Genomic DNA, 10,323 nt, shown 5'->3' with positions numbered 1-10,323 from the left:
TGAATGCTACATTTTCATGCAAATACAATACACAAAGAATCTTAGTCCCGGGAGATTTGAATTGGGTACAACATTGAGTTAGCCGCTAAGGTCTATGTTAAATAGAACACACTTGGCAAAAAAACAAAACGGGATAAATGTAGAGTTAAAGGAATTGGAGAAATGACCAATTGAAGGGGTCCGTAGCAACAGTTTGGTAGTTAAGGGCTACCCCCTTAAAACAACAACAACAACAAAAGAGAACATGGCAAGGCCACTTTAAGTAGCCATTTTCGCCGAATCTGTCAGGATTTGCCTTACAGGGGTTAAAGATCGAAGTGGAGAAGAAAAACGGAAGACTTGTGGACAGATGAATTACGGCGCTAATTACGGCGCCTGCTCACTCCTCGTGAAAACTTGAATGCACCAATCAGAGAAGCTTTTTATTGACAAAAACCAATAAAAAGACAGTTTCTTTCACAGGGATCCCCAGAGCTTTTCAATAAGCGTCACCAAGAGTCCCCTTGCAGCTCTTTTCTTCAACTTCCAGCTGAACTTCAATATCTTTCGTAAGAAGCACTTTAGACGAAATTGTAAAATGATATCTCCGTGGGATGCCTGTGGCACCCACGGTTAAAATTCGGTTGAGATTCTTTTCCTTCGTATCCGCAAATTGCAAGTTTCCCGTAACCCCTTTCCCGCGGGAAGTGATGTCACAATAAAGACATGTCCCTTTTTCAACCACCGCGTTCCTGGGTTTGAACCTGAAACCTTCTTGTCGAAGCGCGTGCGTGCTGCGTTTCCGCCACCAAGACACCTGGCTTTACCGGGCCGAATTTGCGTTTTTATCCCTCGGACGATTTCCACGCAACCTCGTCCCCAGGGTCTTCTCGCTTTCCAATAAGGCCACTTACTATTTGTTATCTTGTGAGACGTTCCATAATTATATAGTTCTCTTCCGTGTTTAACCGTAATAAACAGTTACGTAGGTAGGTGAAGCGGATGTAATTGGGGGCGAGACGGAAGTGGTATTGGGCGAAACGAATATGTTAATGAGCAGAGCGGAGGATGAATTGAGCGAAATGGATGTGGAAGCGGGCGAAGAGGGATGTCGAAGAGGGTGAAGAAGTCCTCCTTTTTATTGAAAGAACTGTTTATTGACAAATTCCATATTATCTGCAATTGTACAGTTACAGATGCCGCTAATCATGCTCGGTGAATTACAGCCACTAAACAGTTGATTTTCTGCTTATCAAGAATTTCGCGGAAGCTTCACTAAAAATCCCTTGAAGTTAGCAGGAAAGCGCGCGGAGAGTCTGGACAAAGGAAGCATACCTCCTTACATTCTTGAACGAGTTTCCAGCAGCGAGTATAACCTACGGCTGCACATCTCGCACGATGTCGTGCGTTACAAAAATTAGGAGAGAGACTGCTCGCAGTCTAAATGAAGGTTTCCCGGGGAAGTGTTTCTAAAAGTAACTAGGTCTGTCAAAACGCCCGATCCAAAAGGTAAAAGGGGAGAGGTAGGCTCCCACTGAAACGCTTCAGGTGATTTTTATTAAAACAAGACAGGATTTAAATCGGAATAGTCATGCAATAAGCTAAGCTATTAAATTTTATTTAAAGAAGTATTAAATTAAATTAAAGCATCGGCCTTTCATCTGCCACCGTTCATTAGTTCATTACTCTCCGTGGACATGAGCACTTCGGACAATTTCCATGGGATCTCCGGCTGGGGTGTATTCGTCGCTGGCTTGGGGGTATTCGTCGCCGGCCGGGGAGTAATCGTCGCTCGCTGGGGGGTGTTCGTCGCCGGCCGGGGAGTAATCGTCGCTCGCTAGGTGGTGTTCGTCGCCGGCCGGGGAGTAATCGTCGCTCGCTGGGGGGTGTTCGTCGCCGGCCGGGGAGTAATCGTCGCTCGCTGGGGGGTGTTCGTCGCCGGCCGGGGAGTAATCGTCGCTGGCTGGGGGGTATTCGTCGCCGGCTTGGGGGTATTCGTCGCCTGCCGGACATTGTTTTGCCCTCCCCTGCAAAATAATTAATTTGTGCCAGAATGAGTGAGTGAGGATTCAGTGGTTCTGAGGCGTCTCAGCTGCATTGGTATCATATTATTTTGGAGTTATTTGTTACTAGTAAGGAATGAACAGATCACCCTGGTAGTAATAAGAACTGAGCACCGTGTCAGCTGTTTTTGCCAGGGTTAAGAACAGGTGTACGAAGCCCGGGAATGAGCAGATAAATTTGAAAGCTTGCTGATAGGGTGGACACAAGTACATACAATCATTTGGTCTCTGTCTTATGCTTGAGACTCTTTCCAAGTGGCAACCTAAGAAGCTATGAGAGTGAAAAGAAATCTCCAGGGAACCCAGGACCTAAAAGACCGGGACTCCTTGACTTAATCAAATGTTAAGCTTTTTCTTGTAAAACATAACCTGTTCTTCGTTTCCATCGACAAAGTTTACATATCAGCACTTTTTGTAGTAGTAGTAGTAGTAGTAGTAGTAGTAGTAGTAGTAGTAGTAGTAGTAGTAGTAGTAGTAGTAGTAGTAGTAGTAGTAGTAGTAGTAGTAGTAGTAGTAGTAGTAGTAGTAGTAGTAGTAGTAGTAGTAGTAGTAGTAGTAGTAGTAGTAGTAGTAGTAGTAGTAGTAGTAGTAGTAGTAGTAGTAGTAGTAGTAGTAGTAGTAGTAGTAGTAGTAGTAGTAGTAGTGGTAGTAGTAGTAGTAGTAGTGGTAGTAGTAGTAGTAGTAGTAGTAGTAGTAGTAGTAGTAGTAGTAGTAGTAGTAGTAGTAGTAGTAGTAGTAGTAGTAGTAGTAGTAGTAGTAGTAATACGCCGCATGCTATGTCTGTAAATTTCTGTTATTTTCCTGTTTCCCAATTTTATTTTTAACAGAAATTTATAATAATTACTTAATTGACCATTTGGGGAGTGATCGGTCAATATTCTGGATGAAGGGTCATGTTCCACTGGCTCTAACCCTTCAGCACTAGTAAACTCATTTAAAACTGATACTAATTTCTTTACTTGTGCAGTAGTCACAGATCAAAGCTAAAATTGGTTTTATGTTGACAATTATCCCCGGCCGTGCACTTTGCAAGTCACGGTAGCACTAGTTTGATTATCCAAAAAGCTAAAAAGAGCAAGGCTTATATAACGGTGAAGGAATATATTGAAATTAGCCAATATTTCAAAAGACACTGCCTTTCTTCATCAAGGTTTTTTCAATACATTCCTTCACCGTTATATCAGCCTTGCTCTCTTTAGCTTTTGGTAATATATTTAAATCGCTGATAAGGTCCTTCACCAGGATCCGATGCTTCTGTTTTGTTATGCTGGTCCTTGCTTAGAAAGTTATTTAACAATTATTCGCCGAAGGCGAATTTATTATCAGTGAATATTCACCGAGACGAAGCGTCGAGATGAATATTCACCGATAATCACTGAGCCTGAAGCGAATAAATGTTTTAATACAAATACACAGGTGATTATTTCAATAAAGAGAAAAAAAAAACATTTCAACGCGAAATCATCTTCACTTACAGTGTCAAAACGACTACTGGCAGCCATTTTGTCCGTCGAGGTGTTTATCGGCTGATAATCCGAGATAGCGAGCCAATGAGAGCGCGCGATTTTGTATAATCACCTGTGTGTTTATACTAAATATTTATAAGCGAAGTTTACTCCGTGAAGGTATTGCTTAGAGCGCCAGTCACGAAGATTGCAATGGGCCTTAGCTAGTCCTGTCCTCACTCCGCTTTTATCTTTGATTGGCTCATATTCCTAGCCCAATGCATCACGTGAACAGAGGGAGTCAAAGTGGACGACATAAATAGCATCATGCCTTACAGGAATAATGCTCCTATTTCTTAGATAGAAGGGTGAGCAAAGGTAGTTATAATGACGATATGATGGTGATGCTGATTACGACGATGATGATAATGTTGATGATGTTGATAAAATTGATGATAATGATGATACTGATAATGATGTTGATCATGATGATGATGATGATGATGATGATGATGATGACGTTGATGGTGATAACGATGATGATCATGTTGTTGATGTTGGTGATATTGATAATGATGTTGATGATGTTGATGATGATAAAATTGATGATGATGATGATGATATTGAAAATAATGTTGATCATGATGATGTTAATGATAATGATGATGATGATGATGTTGATGGCAATAACGATGATGATGATGTGGTTGATGTTGATGATATTGATAATAATGTTCAGGGGCACCCAACGAATCTGTTCCTCACATTATCTGTTCCCCGGAGGAATCTTGCTGGCTGGCAAAAATACAGGTGTTTCGATGAGCTGGCTGGGAAATTTTGTCATTGATAGAGGTTTTGCCTGGGAATTACTGATTTTTTCTAGCATTTCAACCCTAGCTGGCTGTAGAAACTCTGAAGACTGAGGACGACTAAAAAAAAAAAAAAAAAAGAACCCCTTCCCTCTCCCAAACATACGACGGCTGGTCAGAGTGATTGCGCTTGCGGAAAAAAACCTGTTTTGTCCCGGTTTTGTCGCTTTTGTTCGGTCGTTTTGGATCGAGGGATTTGAAAGCGCGCGGAATTCCTGGCTGGGAAATAAATTTGATCAGCTGGCTGGGAAACCAACCAATTTTATCTAGCTGGCTGGGAAATTTCTTGTGTGTCTTGCTGGGAAAAAGGGACAGATAATGTTTTCCCAGCAACTCTGAAAAACACCTGAAAATGCCTCAATAACATTTATTTTCATTAACTGGGGTATAATAATACATTTTACAACAAATTGGTCGTTGGGTGCCCCTGAATTTTGATCATGATGATGATGATGATGTTGATGATGATGTTGAAGACGATGACGATGACTATAATGAAAGTCCCTGTAAAAATTAAAATCGTACTTACCGTTTTCTTTTCCTCCGCAACCATCCTTATCGTCGTCGTCGTCGTCGTCGTCGTCGTCGTCGTCGTCGTCGTCGTCGTCGTCTTCTTCTTCTTCTTCGTAAAAGGTATCGTGATTTATCATGGCATCTTCCAACACCTCTTCCTTTTGAATATACTCTTCAGCTTTCACTGCTGGGAGTGAAGCAAATCCTGCAAGAAATAAAATGGTCCTTTAAGCTGCCGTGTCATCCGCTCTTTGTGCGGTTATAATTTTAATAGACTTAACTGATTAGAGTGTAATGTGAAGTGCTTGTTTTCTACCCCATATGAACCATGTGAGCGTTAGCCTACTAATGGAAATGGGCCCACACAAGGACAGAGAAAAATAAGTAGGGCTAACCTTTACATTACACTCTAATCAATTAAGTCTGTTCTAATATAAGTCCAACACGGCCAACGTTTGCAAAAACGTAATCCTTCCTTGTACTTGTACATGTTCATTGCCATGACTTTAACATCTTCAGTTCCCATGGCCCGCTCCTATCTGACCTTGTAGCTCAGTCGGTGGAGGAGCGGTGATCTAACCCGAAGGTCACGGGTTCAATTCCCACCCTAGTCAGAGTTTTTCTCTGTCCCTGTGTGGGCCTATTTCCATTAGTAGGGCTAACGTTCACATTGTTCACATGGGGTAGAAACATAGCACTATTGAAATTAGCCAATATTTCAAAAGGCACTGCCTTTCTTCATCAAGGTTTTTTCAATACATTCCTTCACCGTTATATTAGCCTTGCTCTCTTTAGCTTTTGAAAATATTTAAATCGCTGATAAGGTCCTTCACCATATGTTCTACACATATGTGCTACACGGCCAACGTTTGCAAAAACGTAATCCTTCCTTATAATTTTAATAGGCCATTTTCGAAATATCAAATACTCAGCTTGATAGTGAGGCAGTGATGACAAAAACAATAGAAAAACGTTGGAACGAATGTGAAAAATATTTGCATAACATCCACTTTCCTTTGTCTTTGTCATCAGAACCTCTCTTTCAAGCTGAATTTTAATATAACGAACGGTCCTCTTCACCATCCCTCTACGCTCAGTTCCCATTAGCCTTTCTTCTGAACCATTATGCGAACGCGACTTTATCTTTACCTTTTGTTGTATATCGGTTGCCCGGGGATAAAGAATATGTTTTATCAGACTAATACCTCCTTGATTAAGTTGACAAGTGCTATGTTACGTGAGCAGTCCACTTAGTTAAATCTTCAGTTTTAAGCTGCCTTTTAGCTTTGATAACGAGTCAGTTATTAGCCGTCGAAAACTAATAAATAGCCCACTTTCGATATATTGAAATTCAATCCTAAACAAAAGGTATCATTTCAAGGCTCTGGGCAATAAATATAAGGATTTGTATAGACCTTATTCCAAAATGGCCGTCATTTAAATATTCTTTTGTTTTTATTCAAATTAGCCCTTGATGCCTCGTTCTTGAGCTGAAAATTCAAAAGAATATTTTGCCTTGAACGAGGCAACAAGGTCTAATTTCAATAAAAAAAAAAGAATATCTAAATGGCGGCCATTTTGGAATAAGGTGTATGAGTTTATTCCCCAGAGCCTCGAGATGATGCCTTTTGTTTAGGACTGAGTTTTAATTTATCGAAAGTGGGTTATTCTTGGTTGTCAAAGGCGCTCATCATCCTATACATTCTTTATAAAATTTCAAATGTTGAAAGTATCATTGCTCAGAGATTATATGGTATATGAAGTTCATATTTTCAGAGATAGCCATTATGCAATGCACTTTCAATATTCGGTACTAGCACTTTTAATATTCTCGGTTGACTGATTAGAAAACAATACTCTTTTGCTGATGAGGAAAAAATGTAAACAAGGATTGCTCCATATAGAAAGTCGCTCGCGAGTCATTCATATGCCTCCGATATTCTTTTCTTTCGGGGTGAGAAGTATTCGAGCTTATTCTATACTCAAAAGAATATTACGCGAGTCATTCGTATGCCTCCGATATTCTTTTCTTTCGGGGCGAGAAGTATTCGAGCTTATTCTATACTCAAAAGAATATTACTTTTCCGATTGGTCAATGGCGAATGCATAAATAGGTTATAGAGCGCAATACGAAAGTTGCTATGGAAACAGCGCACGTGCACGTGCATTTCGTTATTTATAGTCACTCGAGATGTATTTAAAGTCCTCGAATTGCACTTGTCTACGGTTCGTTCCCATAAATCGCATTCATACGATTTCCCAGACATATTACCAAACTAAGCTATTTAGAAATCCGAAGAAAATGAAAACAAAAGCCAATTTGATAATGTTGATGAAAATTGAGGACTTGAACACAAAGCCGATGGAGTAGTTAAACGATGATAGCTCGGGGATGATGTTCGACCGGAAAGATAATTTTATTTTGATCGAGTAAGAGTCGAACGTAGACCCTTGCGATGCCTAGTTAGTATGCTCTATTGACCACTTGAATAACAGTAATAACAGACCTGGCTTGATTTACAATACTCGTGATATTTTCTGGAACGCCAATTCCCGTTTTCCCCCTTCTTCAATAGAGAGCTTTAGATTCTAGGACGAGAGCGGCTACGAGTACAAGATTTTCTCATAGAACAACAGTGAGCGCGCGCAAACCACCTTCGTCATTTTAGTACGAGGTTTTGCAAAAATGTCTTCGTGTCAAAACAACTCACCAACACTGTAGTAGTTTGGGAATTTTTCTATCAGGAAAAGGCTCAGTTACCAGCAATAAGAACGACGGAGGAACCTATGCTACTAACAAAGAGTAAGATTAGTCGTCCCGGTTATAAAAATTTTCGCTAAAAACAGGCAGTCAAATCTCGTACTCGTTCTCGTTCTCGTCCTCGTACTGCAATCTAAAGGTACCTATTTTTTTAAAAAAACCAACGAGCAGTTGCCCGAAAAATTCCCATACAAAATTGAATTGAGGGGCGGGGGAAGGAAAAGGGGATAAGCTGCAATCTCTGATTCTAGACCATTCATTAAGTGTTCCAACTAAATGTGCTCGGTATTGAAGCTTTTAGGTGACATACAACAAATTGCAAACTGATAGGGCTGAAATGTCGAAGGGTGGCCATCTACCAATGATAGAGATTTTGAATCATCGAGACCGGTAAATTAATTAAGAAATGTTATTAATCGATGATGGCTGTGGCATACTTTAGAATCGAACGCGTAGTTCGTCAAAAAGACGACAGTCGATCGGCGTAAATACACTAACCGTTTTCCTCATCTACTGGACCATCGGGATAGAGTTCCTTCTCGTCCTGAAGAAGCTCGTCACTTCTCATGGAATCCCTCCACAAGTCGCCCGTTTCTTTCTTCTCTTCAGCCTTTAATTCCGCTAAGGCGGAACCTATGAGGAAGAAAACCAACGCGTACAGTTGCATTGCAATGTCTTCGTCGGAATTTGACTAAATTTCAAAATATTCCCTCCTTTTATACACGTTTTTAAAGCTCGCAAATTTCTAAATATGACGTCTTGGAAAAATTAAAATAGAATCAAGAAGCAAGATCAGCCGGGAAAAATGTGTAATTCCCCGAGATCATTTATAACTCCTTGTATCGGACAGCAAACCATCTGTTTTTTCGGAATATTGCGTCATTACGTTCTCGACGTATTATATTATATCAGAAGCTCATGATCTGGTTCAGACCTGGAAATTTGTCATTTAGATTTAACGTAGCTCGTACATTTTCCCGCGCATGCAGCGTCGATCTTATTTCTGTCCGTATTTGGGCATAAAGTTGGTGTCCTAAAAGGCCCCAGCTTTGTTCCAAGGAAAAGAGTTTCAAATTACACGCTTCAAGGTCACGTGCCTCTGATTATATAATATCACTATATAATCACAAACCACGGAAGTCATAAAATTTGTACAAACAGTGATCTCATTGATAGCACTTTACAGACATCTAACATAGCTACGGAAGCAAACTCAGAGATTACGTTTTTTAGCTGAGTCTTGCACAGCCAACATTCGATCGTCCACCGCAGTTACTGCATAAAACTCGGCTGCCAGCCGCGTAATAGACCTTTTTCGCTTGTACATTTTGTTTTCCCAATACAGACCATGTGATAATACTCAGGAGCTTTGGTCCTTTATTTTGTTCATTAAAATGAGGGTATGCAAGCATGAATATGCCTGCTTGACTCTTTTTAATGAACAAAACAAAGAACCAAGCCTCTTGAGTATTATCACATGATCTGCGTTGGGAAAACAAAAAATGTACAAGGGAAAAAGGTCTATTGCAACATCCCACGCAAACAATATTTCCCTTTTTTATTGTTATGTGGACGACGCTCACAATATTATTTAGGAAGAATAAAATGGTTACTGCGATGAAGTTCATTTAAATGTCACTCGGTTTAGCTAAGCAGGTGATTTCTAGGAAGCGTACAATAAAAAAACCTTGATCCACAACAGCTAGCCTAAGAATTAAAAATGAAGAATGAAACTAAGAATGAAGGTCGACTCGTTGATATCGGGTTGACAGGTATAACACTAACTTTACGCCTAAACTTAGATAAGAACTGTTTTGATTTTAGTTTAGTTCCTGTGATGTAGATACAATAATCCCATTAATTACACTTTCACAATACATGTTATATCAATCACAAGATAGCTTAAACTCTTTTTTATTTATACTGGATCTTAAAAAGGAGTATCTTTTATGTCTGTTATGTCGACTTTAAAATGAAAATCAACGCTAAAAAAACTTACTAGATCATAGTGTGAAGAAGTGGATGGAAATGTTGCAACAAAAACACAGTACAAAGGATAAGTTAAGCTAAAAAAAGTCGACTGAACACAAAAAGCCAATAGTCATCTCTTCGTAATTAAAATGATATCAGGAGCATACAAAATTAAATCAGATACAAACGTTTTAATTAAAAACATTTCTTGTTGCGGCTCGACTCTTCCATGAATTCCGGTGCATGATATGGCACATGTTTGGTACATTTAACAAAATGTTTAATAAATTCAACTTTAACTGGTGCATTGCTCATCTTTAATACGCATATCAGTCCTTTCTTTCACCTTCAGCCCCGCGGAGATATTTAATTTGATTGTATGTTTATTGACTCTAAGCAAACAGGGTGGTTACTTTCTAAAAAACGAAACCATATTCCGGCTTTATTCTCTCTGTGCTTCCGTACAATTTCCGCTTAAAATAGATCTCAGAATAAACGTTGAGGGAAAAAAGGATTTAGTCCTTGCCAAAACAGGAGGTCGGACTCTTGGTTGTCTCAGTAGATTATGTCCTTGCGATCAAACACCAGAAGAATCTTTTGTGACGTGGTCGCCATGCATAAAAGAAACATCCTTTTCTCCTTTCAGTAAATATATGTTCTTCACCAGCCGGAAGGTCCGTATAAACCCGTACTAGAGACTTCGGGCACAGTTTTTCCATATG

The 10,323-nt window shown here is 39.8% G+C and overlaps 1 protein-coding gene across 2 annotated transcripts in view; it reads right to left on the bottom strand.

Moving 5' to 3' along the window:
• The window catches only part of LOC138045443 (serine/arginine repetitive matrix protein 1-like), a 22,331-nt gene extending 13,961 nt beyond the window's left edge, over positions 1-8,370 (bottom strand). The window contains exons 1-3 of one of the 2 annotated variants that reach the window (XM_068891954.1): positions 8,129-8,370; positions 4,886-5,074; positions 1,582-2,006 (exon numbers count right to left, since the gene is read on the bottom strand). In XM_068891954.1, coding sequence (XP_068748055.1) covers positions 1,654-2,006; positions 4,886-5,074; positions 8,129-8,297 — 711 coding nt within the window. In that variant the 5' untranslated portion in view covers positions 8,298-8,370 and the 3' untranslated portion in view covers positions 1,582-1,653. Of the gene's footprint in view, positions 1-1,581; positions 2,007-4,885; positions 5,075-8,128 lie in introns of those variants that run through there. The other variant, XM_068891955.1, reaches the window with a different exon arrangement.
• Positions 8,371-10,323: the final 1,953 nt, after the last annotated feature.

This window comes from Montipora capricornis, chromosome 4 (assembly GCF_036669925.1).
Source record: "Montipora capricornis isolate CH-2021 chromosome 4, ASM3666992v2, whole genome shotgun sequence".
Classification (NCBI taxonomy): Eukaryota; Metazoa; Cnidaria; class Anthozoa; order Scleractinia; family Acroporidae; genus Montipora; species Montipora capricornis.
This window is presented reverse-complemented; position numbering and strand designations above follow the sequence as displayed.